Source organism: Balaenoptera acutorostrata, chromosome 9, assembly GCF_949987535.1.
Source record: "Balaenoptera acutorostrata chromosome 9, mBalAcu1.1, whole genome shotgun sequence".
Lineage (NCBI taxonomy): Eukaryota > Metazoa > Chordata > Mammalia > Artiodactyla > Balaenopteridae > Balaenoptera > Balaenoptera acutorostrata.
Genome location: NC_080072.1, coordinates 100,973,907 through 100,992,794, shown reverse-complemented (window position 1 = coordinate 100,992,794; position 18,888 = coordinate 100,973,907). Strand labels below are relative to the sequence as shown.

Here is an 18,888-nt window from a genome sequence, read left to right as displayed (position 1 = left end):
CTAGGGAAGAGGGTTACTAATTTTAGACAGGACGGTCAAGGAAGACCCCACGGGGAAGGGGATATTTGAGATGAGGAAGAAGCCGGGCAGTTATCTGGGGTGAGAGTGGCTTACGCAGAGGGGACGGCCAGGCCCTGGGGTTGAGTGTGCTGGGCGCTGGGTTCGCACGGGCCAGTGTGGCCAGAGTGGAGCGCCAGGAGCAGGCAGTGGTCGGGGAGGGCAGAGAGATAAGAGCAGCCAGAACAGGCAGGGCCTTGTCAGCCATTGTAGAGACTTTGGCTGTGACTCTGAGGGAAGCCGAGAGCGAAGAGAGCACCCAGAGCAAAAGATCGACATGATCTGACTTCCGTTTTGGAAGAATTGCTCTGAATTCTGTTTTGGGAACAGATCTTGGAGGGCCTTTGAAGCATGATTTTTAAGAGAAAACAAAACACCACAAAAACAAAAACAACAACTTGGATTTCTCTTCTGTAGGAAGAGCTCCATAAAGTTTTAAGTAAGAGAAGGATGTGGTCAGACTTGTGTTGGAAAAAGCCCACTCTGGCCGGTACGAAGGGTGTATTGAAGTAGGTGGAGATTAGACACAGAGAAATCAGGAGGGAAACTGGCGCTGGAGGCCGGGGCTGATGAGGGCGAGGCCTGACCTGCACCCAGACGTGGAGGAAGGACAGCCTGTGGAGGACACTCCGCAGGGCCTGGGGCTTTTTGCAGGGGGAAGTGAGAAATGGGGGAAGAATCAAGAGTGAGTCCCACAGGAATGAAGACGCAGACGTAGAGAATGGACTTGAGGACACGGGGAGGGGGAAGGGTAAGCTGGGACGAAGTGAGAGAGTGGCATTGACATATATACACTACCAAATGTAAAATACATAGCTAGTGGGAAGCAGCCGCATAGCACAGGGAGATCAGCTCGGCGCTTTGTGTCCACCTGGAGGGGTGGGATAGGGATGGTGGGAGGGAGACGCAAGAGGGAGGGGATATGGGGATATATGTGTACATATAGCTGATTCACTTTGTTATACAGCAGAAACTAACACAACATTGTAAAGCAATTATACTCCAATAAAGATGTTAAAAAAAAAAAAAGAGTGAGTCCCATGTGTAAGCGGCTTGATAAGCCTCCAACAGAGACTTAGTTTTCTTCTTTTTCACACTTAACGTGCCTGGCATCTCTAGACATCGCTTTTGAGGGCTGGAATGGACGGTTAGTCCTAGAACAGCCCTGGGTGGGCTGACTGTAAGTGCACGTCCAGGCTGCCCTGCACCTGTACTGATTTCTGGCACACAGAAAGATCAAGGGTCTTTAGTGCCACCATTGCTGCAACTCTCTGGGTTGTCTAGGAAGTGAGAAAATAGACTGTCCAAGCAACACTCCCAAGGTTTACCGTGGCTAATGGCACGTGCAATTCTCTGTCCCTAGAAGTTAGTATGACTTATGGGGGAAGGGAACAAAAAAACAGGCTTGAGATGTAAGCCATCCTATGAGAGCAGGAAGTAGAAAAAAAAACACCCAGGAGTTGATTGATTTATCCTTATCTCCCAGGTAGCAAGTTAGCCAACAAGGATGAGAAAAGCCACACTCTGAGGAAGGTCAGCCAGCAAGAGCGCTGGGTGATTATTGTGTATTGCTCTATGCTGAGATAGAGGAAGTGAAATCTTCTCCAAGGAGGTATAATCGTAAATGCCAAATACCTCCCTCGCTGAATGCCCTCCTCTCCTCTCACTCAGCCCCTGCTAACAAAGGACAGTGGTTGTGCTTCAGAGCAGAAGCCACGGGGTGCGGCGGGGGGGGGGGGGGATTGTCTCTGGATGTTGCAACCGTCCCCCTGCTGCATCCGATCTCGTCCCACGCACACTGCCTGTGTCCCTACGCTGCCCTTCGGCATTGCCCAGATTTTCCCTTTTTTTTCCAGCCTCCGTGGTCATTTCGCCCCCTTTCTTTCTCACGCATGTCTCAGTTTCAACCACACCTTATGGAGTCCTGTGCTTGTACCGCAGAGGGCTCAGAGTGGGAGCAGCTGGGGACTCTCCCCCAGCCCGTGGCTTCTTATTTCTTTCCTGCTGTCCCAGTCCTCAGCTCCTGATGCGCCAATGTTGATGAGTCTCCCTGTTTGCTTCCCTTCTTCTCCCTGTGTACCAGCCAGGACCCCCTTTAACCGTGTCTCTCCCAGGAGTGGGTAGGGGCAAGGTTAGGTGGGAGCAAGGTTAGGAGAGAGAAGTAGCATCGTAGGACAGGTCTTGGAATGAGAAGAACTTTCGGTGGGAATGGAAGTGTGGGAATGAGCATGTATTGAGTGCCTACTGGGTACCAGGCTTTGTACTAGCTATCGCACACGTGGCTATCCTATTTCATCCTCACAACAACCTAAGAAGGTCCTTACCATCTCCCCCTTTTGCAGATGAGGAAATTGAGATTCAGGGCTTTCATAATTTGTGGGTGACGGGACCAGACCCTCCACTGCTTCCTGCTGCCTTTGTCCAGTGCTGAGTTGGGGTAGCCAAGTCCAAACTACAGCCAAGAGCCCTGCCTTCTAGACATGACACGATTACCCCGTTTTACAGATGGAGAAAGTAAAGCTCAGAGAGGCCACTCAGCTGGCAGTGGTGGCCCAAGGCTTGTGCAGATCTGACCCTAGAATCAGAGCTCATTGTCACCGTCAGCTATTTGGCGTTGGCACTCTTTTCCCTGGTGTACCCTAAACTACTCAGTTTTATCTGGGGGAGAAAGATGAAAACTGATAAGTATTAGTTAAAAGGAGACATTTACTATATACGGATGTTAGCTGGCTTTCTTTGGCCGCATTAGCATACACAATCCTAAATCGTTTATGTTGTCACTTGAGAACATTTCAAAGGGGGGAAAATGCATATTCAGAGGCCAAGTTCCTAACCCCAGCATATGGAGAAAGGCAACCTGTTCATTAAGATCTGTTTGCAAGGCCCCGCCCTGCGTGTCTGGAAGTCGGCAAATCAGGCTCCTTCTTGCCTCCCGCCCCCCTTGCCTGTCCCCACTTCACCCCGGGTGGGGTCTCTGCCATCCATGGAGGCGCCCTCCCCAGCAGGGCAGGTGTATTCAGAGACGCTCGGAAGCCATTTGGCAAAAGGAAAAGGGAGCCATTGTTTGCTTGCAGTCGGAATCACATAACCTTTTCTTTCTGAAACATTTACATTCACGTCCACATCTCCCTGTCGCTACAGAAGATTGAGGAATCCATGCCCTACGCTTGGACGATGGAAGAGAGCCACGCAAAATTAGCAGAGCTGCTGGAGCCCCTTTCCTTCTAAAAAAAAAAAGAGTCTGACCGTGAAGGGAAAAAAATTTAATCAAAATGGAAAATAGGAATACAGCGTGAAGCTTTCTTTTCCAACTTCAGATATTGTACACATCATCCCCACAAGACAAGGAAGTAGAGGAGAGCTAGCAAACATTTTTCTAGCTGGAAATGTTAGCATCTATCTACAAGGACAAGTGTAGTGCTCAACAGCACAGTAGAAATTTAAAAGGGAAAAACTCCAAACTTCTGCAGCCGAATTCTTACCTCTGATTTGATTTACAGAGCTGTCTCTAGGGAGACTAACCAAATAACAAGCAAACTGGCATTTTAACCACTGTAATAGCCCACTTTTCTAATTATGACACTGATACGCTGCACAGACCTAGGAAGGGCAGAGCCAGAAAAAGTGGAATTAGTTCCTCGGTCCTGCCTTTTGTTGGACATGCTGCATCAATTAAAACTACAACACGTTTTTTTAAAAAAGAAAGACCTCCCTGCGCTGGCATCGGTTCTGGTTTGTAATCTCTGTGATGACCTCCATGCTTGGGGATTAAAGACTGCATAGGGTTGCAGCAATCAACCCCTTGTTGTCCTGGTTATTATTGCTTGTATAAATACACGGTTGTCACGAGGTCTCCATTAACATCATGAAACTTGGGGCCTCCACAAATTGAGTAATTGCTACTGGCTTTTTGTTCTCCCTCTTTTGTCAATGCCCCAGCCTGAAATCCAGGTAGACAGGGACAGGAGTCATTTGCATATGCTAAACGAACCACAGAGATCCGTGTTCTCTCCCATTCCAAGCAGGAGTGGGGGACTCTGTTAAAGGGGTGTTTGGGTAAAGCTTTCAGGGGAACTTTCCACCCAGGCTTCACTAAAGAAGTCACCGAGCCCACTCCAGCTGCCTGGACAGACAGTGCCTATGGCTACACCAATCAGTTTGGACGTTTCCCGGAGAACGAAGCCACAGCTCTTGGGTAAACAGGATGGGGGGATGTGAGGATGGTTAATCAAAAGCTGTAGTGAATTACGGGTTTGTACTTTGTGTTTACACTGTCTCCAGGGCATGGCCATGTGGCTACCATTGTTGCAAGCCATGTTCGTGAGAAACAATTTACTTCTGTTCCCAGTTACCTCTGAGCTTGGATGTGTGTGTGTGTGTGTGTGTGTTTGTGTCAACTAAGAACTTAAATGTACATTAAGATAAACAGCAGATAGACATGTCAAAGAGAAAGCTTAGGTTAGCCCTTGTACAAGCGAAATTTAGCCTAGTAAAGAATTTTACAAGATATTTGCATGGATCTTTACAAAGATCCATGCATCTTTTTGGTACAAAGGGCAAAACAGCAGTAGATCTGGGAACGTCTTCCCCAGGCTGAAGTACCTCCAGCTTCTCCATCTCCCCGTGAAGGACGGAGAGGGTCTCACCTTGACTTTTCCATAGCTTCCTTTGGGGATGAGAATCTTGTAGCCATTCACCTCCACCGAGAGCTCCTTCACCCAGGAGACGGCTGAGCCCCCCCGGTGCTCGTTCTTGGCCTCCACGCTGAAGAAGGGGAGGCTGGAAGTATGCAAGCACTGTCGGGCCAGCAGGTAGGCACAGGAGCCTTGGAAGTGGAAGAGGAAGCCATCAAACGTGTGGTAGTGAGGCTCCCCAAACACCACGCACGTGCTGGTCTCCAGCGGGCTGCAGGAGAAGAATCTGCCTTTGGGCTCGCACACCTCGTAGGGGCTGCAGGAGGCCTCCTGGCAGTAGATCTCGTTGTTGAAATCCAGACAGCGGCACTTGATGGTGCAGTTCAGGTCATCCCAGAACACCTCCCCTCGCCGAAGGAACTGTCCTGGGGAATAAGGACAGGAGAACTAACATTTATTGAGCATTTACCTTCTGTGCCCGGCATTGGGCTAAAGGCTTTACTTGCCTTATACCGTTTAATCCACAAAAGAACCCGATTAGATATGAAGTGTTGACCTCACTTGTCAAGTGAGGAAACTGAGGCTTAAGAGAAGTTAGGTAATTCATCCAAATCACTCAGTGACTCGACCACGAAGCCGGGATTCCAAGCCAAGTCTGTCTGAATCCAATCTAAGCTCTTGACATTATTGTCACCACCACTGGTGAGCACACTTTCATTCAAGGAAAGACACATTGTCTCACTCCATAGGATACACCAGGACACCCCCCTACCCCGGGTAACTTGGCAACACTGTCGGTTCATTTGCTAACGTGATCATTCATTCACTCATCCACTCATTCAACAAACAGCTGTTGGGGGCTCAGTACGTGCCAGAAAAGAATCAGGAGTCAGACCCACAAATTTAAATCCCAGGCCTCCTGGGAAGATTCTGGAAAGGGCTGACCCCTGGCTTCCCACATTCCCGGGCTCATAAATCCTGCAGACACTGTTTAGGCAGAACTTACACCTACACGAGTTGTCTTCTCCCCTCACCCTAGGCCCGGTCTAAGTCCAGCACTCCTCTCTCTTTATCCCCTGGACAGAACTTCTTGACAGAATCTAGGTCAGGAGGAGAGTGAGATGGGGAGGGGAAATGGTTCTAAGGGATGTGCTAATGTTTTAAATACTTCTATTGCCTTGGTAGGCATTCAGTCTTTAAAACCATTTCTCTAAATGAATGATTTCCCCCACCAAAAACCTTGAAGTCTACCAGTTCTTCACATCAACCTTCAGTTGACAAAGGGAGCATCTCTGGGCTGGGGGCTATGACCTAATCCTTGGTTGGGGGTCGGAGTCAAGAGAACTGGGCAATGGTCACAAGTCTGCAATCAACTGCCAAGACTACTGACTGAACTTCCACCTGTCTTCATGTTCTAACCCATAGAATGTGGACAAGGTTATTTTCTCATCCCTGCCTCCTGGGGAACAGAGATGCTATAAAAAGTTGGCACAGGTCAATAAGGTAGAAGTATTTGTACATTGAGACTGTCTGAAAAGGAAGGTATCAAAGATACAACATTAAGAATTGTAAACAATATCATACACTAGGAGTAACTATAGTTTGAAACTATAGTTTGAAAAGGTTTCTCAAATTTTTGTAAAACTCAATACCTAGTGCAGAGCACAAAGCTGCCAGGTGAACCCAGGCAGAAAGCATGGCAGTTGGACAGTCCTTTCAATGTCTGTCCAACAGGAACAATTATGTCTCAGCGGGCAGTTTTGTTTCATGCGGCCCCTGGATGGGATAATAGATGTGTTCACAGTCCCAGTAGGTCAGATGCATCAGCCCTGAAAACAGGCCCCTCCAACCTCAATGCCCTCTGGCACTCACCCAGGCTGCACATATTCTAGCAGCCTCCGCTCGGTATGATTTCCAGTCTCTGCTTTCTCAGGCTTCCAATAAATGAGGGAGAAATGCCTTTGAATAGAGGAGGTTTGGACCAAAAGGTAGACTCTCTGAGATAATTCTGTTTGCAAAATGATGATATAATAAACCAGCTCTATGCAACACTTCCCCTGCTATTGCCCAGGCCAAATCCCCATCTCATTAGACTGATGTATGTCCAGTGGCACATTAAAATGCACAGCAGCCTGTATGAGGAGATTGAATTTGTCCTGTATATGAAACCCAAAGCCGTAACTCAGGAGGGAAAGAATGAAGTCAAAGTGAGGACTTTGTACGCAGCTGGCATCTGGCCAACCCCACAGCTCTGCGAGCCAGTGTTTTCCATTATCACAGCATTTCATTCCCGGGACTCAAGGAGAGGCTGTTACCCGGCACTTAGGTAGCACGGCCACAGCCAGTCAGCTCCATGACACTTGGACAAGGCGAGAGGCGTTGGGTAGGTCCCTAGCCCAGGCCATAAAAGCGAGAGAGATAACGGGGCATTGGTTTGGTATCTTCACAGACCTTAGATGAAGATGTGTTTACACTCTGTAAGGGAGGAGAGCGCAATCTCTGAAATCCTGGTGACATTTGGAGCTAGATTCTTTTCTGCCCAGTTTAATACTGGCTTAGCTCTAAACATTTATTTGCTCTTCTGAACATGGAGGACTTTACAGAGTCCACAGAGGCAAGGATGCCCAGGCAGGCCATCTTCACAAAAGACCTTTCCTCAGAGCAAGAGCAGAGGTTTGATAAGTGTGACCACAGCGCAGGGGACGGGGGCAGAGGGTGTGGGCATTTCAGATCAGGTGAATATGGCTCTTCTGATTATTACACAAATCAAAGCCCTCAGGGCTGCCGAGACACAGAGGTCACCTGGCCATGCTCTCAATGGAAGGGGGGCAAGATACCTCCTGAAATTTTCATCCCAACCCATAACTTTCTTAGGAATCGGGAAGCATTTTCCCCAGGGTCATCTTCTGTGCTTACACAGTACCCTGCACTCATGTCTCTCATAATAGGTCTTACATCGTGTCATCACTGTTTCTGTGCTGTCTTCTCTACCATGGTAGGGTCACGGGGGTCCAGAGCAAGCACCATCTTCAGCACCTAAGAGAGTGGCTAAGCGCATTTGGAAAGACGCAGTGGCTGGAAGGCTGAATGGACGGATGGGTAGATGGGTAGATGGGTGGGTAGGTGAGTGGGTGAGTGGATGGGTAGATAAATACACAGACAGATGGATAGATGATTGACTAATTCTAGTTGCTATAGCCTCCACTCCTAGAGGCAGAAATATGCCCAGAAATCCTGTTTTCTGAATACTTTTAGACATATAAGAAGCAGGAATCTATAAACCATGGCGTCCCTGTGAGAGTCCTGGACTGTTTTGTACATCCAAAGGGGTTTTGATGTTTCAGAGGAGGCTCCAAACTTTGGATGCCAATGTAAAGGAAACCCACTGAGGTTCACCTACAGCTTGTTCACACAGACCTAAAGCGGGCTTTGATTCTCCCTAAATTCCTGCGTGTTTTGCTGCTGCTTGGAGGATTTTAGGAGAAGCTACCCTAAAGACTATGACACGTTTTTTTCCTTTCTTTCTAATCATACTAGGAAGTACTGATTTACTCTCGTACAGACTTGGTGATGCTCCAAGTTCACCCACTCCCGTGGATCTACAAAGTGCAGATGGCAGAGCAGGAGTAAAGAAGAGAAGGAAAATTTAAAGGGGGAAATGGCAACAACAACGACAACAAAAATAATGTTAAACAGGAGGGCTCCCTTCTGTCCCTCCGGCTGAGGAATCATTCAAGAGCCTCGTCCACTTTGGAGCAGTTCCCAATGGGGAGCTGTGTTCATACCCCAGGCAAAGACTTCAGAAACCGCAGTATGGCCAGCGCAGGGTTTCAGCTCCTGGAGTAATGAACGTGCATGCGAAAATTACCTTGATCTCCATAACCCAGACGGGAGACTTCAAAGGGTAAAGCATCACCAATGAGTCCCCCCGCACCGTGGCTTAAAAGCCTGCCTGTCTATCTAAACGAAACAAACCCTGCTTTGCCTCAGAGAAGAGGAAATGCCTTTACCTCTGGAGGTGCAGCCATTGGCTGGGTCAATTTCCTTCCCATCAACTTTAAATGCCCAGCGACCTGGAACATTGACGTTTGTGGTCTCTTGGATATTCACAATATCAGGGGTTCTTGACCCCGGAAGGCTGAAGAAATTGGTGAGGTTTCCACCATTAAATCCTGCCTAGAGCACAAAAGGGAGAGCAGACTTTCGAGCACACACATCAACTCAACTCCCCCCCAACCCGCCGCCCCGACCTTGGTTTACTTGCCCACCATCTTGTTTTCAGCACACCTGAAATCAAGAGACCCCTTTTCCTGGAGTCTCTGGGGCCCCCATTTCAGGTGATAAAGGCCCGCTAGTTCATGCCACACCCGTATCCAGGTATCAAAGATGGGCAACACTAGTCCCTCAGTCAACCTGCAGGGTCAGACACGCTTCTCCAGTTCAAAGCAGGATCCCCCCCAGATGCTGAGAGCATAAGAAGAGAGTGCAGTGCTTCAGAAACACATAGGAGGATAAGCCAGAGAACCGCCTACCTGTGCCATCACTCCCCCAAGACCCGTCAGGGGATCACCGCCGCTCGCCGTCCCCGTGGTCCAGTTGATTTCGTAATAATTGAAGAGCGTGAACGTATAGGAACCGTCAGACACCAGGACGGCCTGGAAGGTGTTCACCTGCAGGATGCGAATGGGCGGGCTCAGGACTCACACCCCCAGGAGCTCCTCTCCCCGGTAGCAGCTCCCTTTACCCTGCCCCCTCCCCACGCAAGCAGCTCAGAGCTGCTCCGACCCCAGCCTCGGTGCTCCGCCTTCTCTCCAAATATGTTCTCCCCTCCAGTGGGAAAAGCAAGACATGTGGGGCTGTGCATCCAGAAGAGAAATGGCCTGAGAATAACCTAGAGGCTGACTCAGCGTCCCTCTTACATCTCTGACAGGTACCAGACAGGAAAGTCAGCGGCCCGACTCAGCGTGTCATAATACGTGGGCACCTATAGATGGCAGCATGAGAATAAACTATAGGAAGTAGTGGAGCTGGGGAGAGGGCTGTGAGCACCTGTTCCCAGAGCAGGTGGGGTAGGGCGGGGTGGGGGTGGGGGTGGGGGTGGGGGTGGGGTGGGGAGGGAGAGGGCAGAGCACAAAAATGCCAGTCGGTGTGACTCTAGTGGTGGCATGCGCCCTGCTCTCTCGCTTCCTGGAACACTCCGCTAATCTTGGTGAGACGTCTCCCCCTCTTTTAAATGCAGGTTGGAAAGTGATTTTTAAAAAGCACTTTGTGGGGAGAAATTGCTCCTCTAATGGAGCATTTATGCGTCACTTTATATCTGCAAGATTCTCCACGCCCATCTGTACCTCAACCAATGCTAAGATGGGCAAATTTTTGGCCCATTCCCATCGTAGGAGCTAAGAAAACTGAGGGCTCAGGGAAATGAATTGCTGGAAATTCCACAATGACCCAGCAACAGAAAACAGAATTGGAGCCAGAGCTCCCAGTCTGATGTCTTCGTGCACTGTCATTACACATGGTTTTAAGTTTCAACTTTTTAGGACAGAGATGTTATATACATTCAAATCAGTCTTGCAAACAGTTTCCAGAAACAAGCTGTAGCAAACTCTGTCCTTTACTATTTCCCTTTGCTAATCCCTACCCCCTGATGCATGTTTTCAGGAAATTCAAGTAAAAAATAGAGTTAAAAGGAGAGGCTGCTTCGACCTTTTCCATTCAAACCTAGCATTTTCCTAGCTGCCCGATACCGTCCTGGTTAACATTCTGTCAGATGCAGAGGAAGACCCACATCCTTATCCTGTGTAATCAAACTGGGGTAAAGGATCTTGGAAGCCCCAAATCTCCCATCCTAGACAGTCCCAGGGAGGGAGAAAAGGTGCAAGTAAAGAAAAGCCCTTTTTGTACACGAGAACTTTCTCCTTAAGCTCTGTGCTTGCCACAGCTGATGGCGTTTATGATAGAGCCACCCAGGTTTATGCCTCCATTCTCTGGCCCTGTTCAACAAAAGGGCAAAGTGGGACACAGAGAGGACCGAGCAGTCACCTATATGGCCGCTGTGGGGTCAGATTCAAGAGAAAGGCATAAAGTCAAGGTCACACAAGGACCAAAACTAAACCCTCCTTCAGACCAGGATGCTCCTTCCGGATGTGAATTCCTTCCCCTGAAATGAAGTTGGAAATATCTTTGGTCCAAGCAGGTCTTGAAAGCAACCTATGTCTGATCCCAGAAGTCACGTTAAAACCAGCCAGCCACCCTAAGAACGCTCCAGAAGCTGGCTCGCCCTCATGCACCTTCTCCCTCACTCTCACACCCCCCCACAGGTAACTCTTCAACATGGGTTGTAAGACTCCTCTGGATCTGTTCTTGTAAAACCATGTTTTTAATTCTTGAAAAGCCCTTTTATACTTCAGAGGACTTCTAACGCTACCTGGAGGGGGCAGCTGAGGAAAGAGTTTAGGATTCAGAGTTAGGAGACTGGGTTTGCACCCTGATCTGCCTCATATGAGGTTCAAATCCCTTTTCTTGACACTTGGGCAAGTTACTTAACCTCTCTGGGCCTGTTCCCTCACCTTTAAAGTGGACGGCGAGCTTCCTTGGGAACATTCTTGTGAGGGTTAAGTGATTTGCCAAGATAGCCTATCACAGCCCTGGGTTGACAGTCAGCCTCAGTAAATATTAGTTTTCCTTCCTTAAAGTAAACACATCCTCTTGACTTTCTACTGGGCTTCTGCTTCTAAAAGATCTCTCATGCCCAGTGTTTAGTTGGCTTGTTGATACGTGTTCCTCTAAAGAAGGGGGTGGGGGCCTGGGATAATGGGAGACGGAAGAGGGGGCCGATTTCGAAGACAGGGACGGATGGACACTCCCACAGCTCTGGAGGATTTTTATCATCTTTTTCTCCAAGGAGCTCAAAGCACTTAGATGTTACCTCATTCATCCGCACTGAAAGAGTCCTCACCTAGTCCAGACATTTACGCCAAAGTACAAACCAGGAAGTATCTAAATTATCTTGCCATTTTTACTGCCAATGGAAGTTTTTTTGAAAAACTGGTGGTCAGCATTTGATGGGCATTTCTTCTCTTTTTTTTTCCCCCTCTGACACTAAAATTTATCGATCGCTGGCATCCTGCATCCTAAAGCTGTAAGGTATGAGGTTCAAGGACATAAAACATCACCCAAGGAGTCGTTAGCAATCCATTACATGACAGAGGGAAATTTTTGCTTCTTTAGAGGTTATTTCTAGCCAGTGCATCCACTGTTTAAACTTGTATCTTTCTGTTCCCCAGAACCTCTTAGTGATAAAGTGCATTGCGATGCTCTGGTCAGACGGTGCAAAGAGGCCGGGTGCTCACAGCAGGGCAGCTACGAAATGCAAGCCCAGCACTTCTCCACCTCTGTCTCTAACTCAGTAGTTTCTGTTCCACCCTGAAACAACTGACTCATCGCCAAGGAAATCGGAAAACAGATGGAATTGGAAATAATCCTAAGAAAGCGGAGGGAAGATTTCTGAGTGTCTTTGCTTACTGGAAATTATACATTGAAGACGCATCTGCTGCTTCAAAAAACTCCATTGCCAAAGTCATCCAAACAAACTGCAGGCTTTCCTGAAAAATTAATGTTCTGTCCCTTTATGTAGAGTGTTGATGATCTCTATAATAATGCCAGTGATAATCTTTCTTATATGACTTTTATTTGATTGCCCATTTAGGATTTCTGAGCAGATGCTGAAACTTTATTCATGAAACACTTTAACTGCCCAATCCAATTAGCATCAAATATGAATAATTCTAGCTCTGGTCACAATTTTTTAAAAGGTCATAACATAATAAAATGAGCCAGATCATTTGGCTCCAAACTGACACCCTAGTTTCCTTTTCCTATCAGGTTTTGTGAAAAAAGAAAAAAAGGAAATTAGTTGATGGAGAGAGGCATTTGGCCCTCTGGTAAGGAAAAGGGACCTTTGGGTTCCTGGTGGGTCCCTAATCGTATGGGGTCTCAGTGCCTCAATCACTCTCCTGCAAAATAGGAATGCTACCTACTGCAAGAAAATTGTGGAGGGCTTCTTTTTAGACATTTGTAATGGTTCGTGATAGAGATGACACATCTTCTGAAATATTACAGCTGACTGGACTGGTTAGATGTGATAGCTCCCTCTGTTTCCTGGAAAGTGGGTAGCAAGACTCCTCAGTTTAACTCAAGGAAACTGACATTCTTCAGCTCTAACAATTAGACTCCTTCACAGTAGTGAAGACGGACAAGAATTAGATGTCAGAATACGAAGTGGAAAAGGGAAAATTTGAATGATTACAGGTGTGGTGCTGCTCCCTCCATAAAACGTGACTTCCTCCCAGGTCACAATGAAAACCCAAGTGGCAGAGAAGGTTGCCATGTCTTTGAAATACTTCCTGATGTCCTTGGTGGCTCTTTTCAAGATGACAGGGTCCATGGTCTCTCTGTAATAGATCTCGCCTCGAATCCCATTGTGCACATCTGCCCAAAATGGAGCAATGAAGGCCCTCCCATCCGTCAGGGGAAAAGATTCGGGTGTGAACTGGCTCACTAGCACGTTGAATGAAACAACTCCATTGTTATTGACCTACAAAAATAAAAGAGGTTTTGCACAGTGGATCTGAGACTATGACAATTTCAGAGTCATAAACCAAGACAGACGCTCGCCTAATCATCTGAATGGAAACGACTTTTAAACTACTGAACCAGAACCCCCAAACAGCAGCTTCCATTTCTCAGCTAGGAGGTTCATTTGCTTCCAGACAAACTCATTGGTTTCCTTTCACTTTCAATTTGTAGCCAGCTGCATTTCTTATTAATAATCAGCCTCATTTTCATGTTCTCTATCCTGTCTTTATTTATACTTATCAAATACTACTGGATTGTGTGTGTGTGTGTGTGTGTGTGTGTGTGTGTGTGTGTTGGGCTAGGCAGTGGCTTATGTGGGCAATAAAAAAGATCCAGAGTTACAGATGCAAAATAGACAGGAAAAAAAACAAAAAACATGGAAGCAGAAAGTTAAATTAAAAAACTGAGGAACTCTATATTAGACCTTGATTCCTATTACATGACAAAAGAGGAGTGTCAGTAAAAGGTAAATCAAATACTCCATCACCAAACTCAGATCTCAAGATGAACCATATCCCACCCTGGATGAGACATTTAAAGGATTTCTATTGATGTCAGAACCACTCGGTACCCAGAAAAAGGTAAGGTTACAATCTACAGATGAGCCCAATTCCATTACAGCTCTTGTAGTTTGTTAGCTTCTTTGTATAGTCTCTGCACAAAATGGAGGCATGAAAATGAAAACTTTACATTGTATATGTAAATGACTATCTTATGGTGATTTCTTCATGATTTGTAAATGGCTTAGTAAACTTATTAAATTACTAAACCTTACTGCAAATAACAAGCCGATATATATACTCATAAACAGTATCTGTAAACAATTTGCCTCTGCCTGTGTCTGCAGCTCAATATGTTGGTACATGAAGCTGATTTAACCCAGAGGCTTGTATGGTTTCAATAGCAGGAGTGTCTGTGGTGGGAATACTGGCAATTCCTCGATAGAGAAACATTCTATTGTTGGGTTCATATTTAATTAGTAATATTATGGACATTAACAGTGACCCAGATCCCAGAGATAAGTTATCGTACCTGGGCCAAGGGTATGTCAACCTATTTGGGAAGCAAGGGTGTGCAGTTTGGAAAGGAAGCTGGAGATCCAGCTACAAGGACATTGAGAGTCTACTGTCTGCAAGTATCAGTGAACAACCCAGAAGCCTGAACAAGACTACATGACTTAAAGTGCTGGAAACCCAAGGAAAAATTTGCCCTCAAATAAGCCTCCCCCAAATTAAGGACCCTCCTTCTGCAAAGGCAAGAATTATTCAGACTCCATGTCACTTAGTACAATGGAGGAGAAAGAGGAGCTTGACTAAATACGTGTGTTCTAGCGGTCTAGGAGACCAAGGCTTCCAGAATGGAAGTCCTGTGCATCCCTCTCATCTCCAAAATCAGGTCAACACATTCAGAAACGTACAATCAGCTGTTATAGACTAAGGAGGCTCTACAGTGAGTAGAGCATAAAAGGCATTTCAGGATGCCGGAGCAATGTGTTTTCTGGGGAACAGTGGTGTAATTAAAACACACAGACTAGCAGAGGAAGTTGGTGATGACTCAGATGTGTTTTGATTATATTCTATAGTTAAGAGCAGTGGTTCTCAAACTTTTGTGGGCATCAGAATTCCCTGGAGGGCTTGTTCAAACAGATAGCTGGGCCCCCTCCCAGATTCAGTAGGTCTGGGGTGGGTCCTGAGAAGTGACATTTCTAGCAAGTGCCTAGGTGATGCTGATGCTGCAAGTTCAAGGCCCACAGGTTACATAATGGAAGAGGGAACTCTTTGCTAGTGGGAGTCAGCCTTGAGCTATCAATCAAAAGTTGGGGAAGATAGAGGTCCCAGATGCAGAGGAAGCCAGAGATGGAGGTGCCTGGAGTTTTATTTCTTTTTTCCAGGGCAGGGCGCAGAATAGAATAGGCTGTAATATAATCTACATTTGCTTCACTCAATTCTTTTAAGGCCGAAAATCAAGACAGGTTCAGTTGCTCTGAATCTTCTTGTCAATGTGCTGTAGTCTCACTAGCAGCAATTCCAATGATCAAAAAATCAAAAATAACCTGAGAACACAGGTGCCCAGCAGAGCTCTGACAGCAAATGACACCATTTCTTCATGCAGCTTTGACAATGAGACCCTATGGCGTATCTCAGACCCAGTGAGGTTGGTCAATTCTGCAAACAACCTTTATATAATAGTTGAGTACCCCTCTATTCTGCTCTGACTTTGCTCCAAATTGGTAGGAATCCTAAGAAGAGCAGATGCCTGAAGTCTTCACACCCCCAGAAGGGAAAGAAAATTGCTATTGCTCCTATCGTGGTTCATTGTATCTTTTTATCTTGTCTAGTGGCAGAAACGATGTTCCTGGCATTGGGGCCTCTGCTTCACTTGGGTGTTTAATCACCCACAAAAGCAATCCATTGCTCTGTATACTCCTCCGCTATGAACATTAGCCATGAAATATACCTTTGACTTTCTTAATCATAAAACCTATCAGCTCATGAAATCTCAGAACTCGTCATCTGGGCTGCCGACAAATCCTCCATTCCCAGAGCCCTGGAAGAAGGTATTTAAAATACTTTTCCTTAATGACCAACAAGGTGGGAGAGCCCTAGAACAACAGCTGGGCCGCTTGCCACTTACATAGATGGTGCGGTAAGGAACGCCAAAGAAGAAGACGGGGATGGTCAGCTTAATCTCAGATGAGCTTCCGTCGTCTACTTTAGGGGTTTTGGTGTCATTCTGCCAAAATGGATACATGAGCTCCCTGGGCTGAACTGTCAAGAGAGAGGGCGGTTAGGTAGACGGCCGATCCCTCTTCGGTTCGGCAAGCTGCTTTCCTCCCACCCACTAAAGCCAGCTTCTTTCACTAAGTCTTACAAATGATGTGTAAGTCAGACAGCCTTTTCATTTATCCTCAATCTCAGCTGGACACGGTGCGTTATCTTCTGCCTCTGGAAAGGGGAGCGTGGAAGTGATGGCATTTCTCCTTAAGAGAAATCACTTCCCGCTTCATTTCTATGTTTCCATACATTTAGGAGACAGCGATGGTTAACACTGGCTGGAAGGTTGTGAAATCAGCCCTGCCTGGGGCTCTCAGAGCACTGAGAGGTGCCTCTAGCTCTGGTGTGGTTTAGCCCGCTGAATCCTTGATCGGAAGGCAACGTACAGAGAACGTGGCCAGTGGCTACGAGACTCCCTTCTAGCTCAAGAATTCTACTATCAAGTCTTTTCCTGAAAGGAGTCCCCTTCCTCCAGATGCACAATAGGAGAAGATACCAGATCACAGAGGAAATAAACAATAGTTGGATCTGGGACAAGAGTGGGAAGAGAGGGTTTGTAGTAACTGGCCTGTGAATGACCTTGATTGAGCTCCGGCCCCATGAGAAGTCTCTCTGCCCAGCTCCTGTTTACAAAGACAGACATGGGAGCCTCTGGGGCCAAGGAGGTTGGGCCTCTAAGCACTCTTTGGGGAGGAGGCTCGGGGCGCTTACTCATCATCCTGGTCAAAGGTGAGAGTCATCACACAGACACACAGCTCCCCTCCTGTAACCGTGTCACCACCTCTCTTGGCAAGCTGGCTTGTTTCTCGGAAGTTTCTCATCCAAACTCTTGCAAGCGGTGGCCCAGTTCAGAGAGAGAAATTAGACAGTTTCCCCAGGGTCTACATTTCTGATGATCAGGTCCAATGGCATTTATGAAATAATCTATATCTGGGGTGTAATGTTTCTTTGCCTCTGTCCTTTCTTTTCTTGGATGAAAATAGAGCAATTGAACATCATCTATGCTTCCATTTTCTTAAATCATGTGTGGCAAATCCATCTGGGGCTTCTGCTGACAGTTTGTGAGGCACCTGCTTGCCGATGTTGATGCCCCATCCTCAGGTCGGGGGGCCCCTCCTTGGGAAAATCCCTGCTCTGTGCTGATGGAGCCGATAGGCTGGCGAGAAACCACCAAGGGCTGCCCTGCTCTTTTGGGAGCCTTTAAGTGAGCAGAGAGCAGCTCATGTAAGAGAGTGGCCGAGTGACCAGAAAGCAGTTCAGTAGTGCCTGGCCAAGTGCCAGCTTCTCTCCTCGTGGAGCAGGGAATGAGGGGAGGTCTGCCTGGAGGAAGAGCTGCTCTGTTTCCCAGGGCTAACTAGCATCAGAGGGAAGTGGGGAAAATGAGCCTGGTCATTAGTGTATAAGCATCGCCCCCCCCAACCTTCAGAAGTCTCTGTGAAGCCAACCAAAGGAAATCTTTGGGAGGTGCTGTAGTTAGTTTTATCACAGGGGCACTCAGCCCACGTGCTTTATTTAATGTCACAATCAGTAGACAAAAAAGGTTTCTCTAACAGTCATAATTACATAGAAGTAACAAATTCCAAATTCCTAGAAGGAAGCAATTTTTAAAAAAATCTCTTCATAATCCCTATCATAGAATTATACACAGGTACTTATTAAATGTGAAGGGTAATGAACATTCTCAAATTAATAATAATAAATCAAATCGTGTCATGGATTTATCCTTCATGGGGAACTTTTTAGAAGTGATGTCCAAGTGTGAACAAGGTCTCAAATTCACGCTGAATTGTAATCATTTGAATGGAAAGATTAATTGGTATTCAGGGCAGTGTTGGCCAATCTGCCTAGGACATGAGAAATCCATGCCCCTCCTGAGGAGACAGAAAACTATGGTCAGAGAGATTGTCCCTAACTTCTTTCTCTGCTCCAAAGGTGACACAAATTTGCAAGATTCATCCCTTCAGGAATGATCCTAACCAGCTCATGATTTTGAACAGGAAAGGATGGACAATCAACAATTTTCAATTTTAAGAAGAATACAAATAATCGAGTTATCTAATATTGTAAGTACTTATCAAATAGTTGTTGAATAAAAAAAATGACTAATAAAAGGGAGTAGGTTTAAACTACAGTAATTCCTACCTTAGAAATCATTACTATTATAAAAATATAGCTTGTTAACAGCATAGCCTATAAACAGAATCAGAGTTAACAAAAGAAAGAATCTCCTTACCCATGCTGATTTTAGGCCAGGAATGTTACAATAAACTTTATGTTACCAGAATGTTTTTTTTTTTTTCACCAAATAAGACATACTTTCTTAGAGCAGGAGTACGAGGTTAGAGGCAGTGGGACACATTACTGTGGGGTTTCACACTATAGCCTGCCTGCTACAACTGCTTAAATTTATCCAATCCTAGAAAAATGTTAGGGCTCCACATGCCTTATAGATCTGTTCACTCAGACTTGTAATCATGTGTCCGCTGAACTAAACAAACAAAACAAAGAAGATGCTCTAGAATTTTAGCCATAAAAGTTTCAAATCGATATAGACTTTTCCACCTTTCTTGCCTAAAATTCAAAAACTGTAGAAAGAAATGCATGTGATCTCCTACGTACCCGGGGCAATGCTACATAGAGAAAAAGGAGGAATCACGGAGGGGAAAATTTTTCTTATTTCACTTGCAGCTTTAGATATTTGGCCATTGTAAATGGCCACTGATACTCAAGTCACTGACATTAATGCCATTGGAACTCCCTGATTTTGGCTTAAACAGTGTATTTTT

The 18,888-nt window shown here is 46.3% G+C and overlaps 1 protein-coding gene across 1 annotated transcript in view; it reads right to left on the bottom strand.

Annotated features, from left to right (window-relative positions):
- Positions 1-18,888, bottom strand: part of TECTA (tectorin alpha) — a 69,616-nt gene that overhangs the window by 50,294 nt on the left and 434 nt on the right. Inside the window, exons 2-6 of the mRNA XM_007196694.2 lie at positions 15,963-16,096; positions 13,000-13,287; positions 9,224-9,361; positions 8,702-8,867; positions 4,704-5,116 (exon numbers count right to left, since the gene is read on the bottom strand). Coding sequence (XP_007196756.2) covers positions 4,704-5,116; positions 8,702-8,867; positions 9,224-9,361; positions 13,000-13,287; positions 15,963-16,096 — 1,139 coding nt within the window. The remainder of the gene's footprint in view (positions 1-4,703; positions 5,117-8,701; positions 8,868-9,223; positions 9,362-12,999; positions 13,288-15,962; positions 16,097-18,888) is intronic.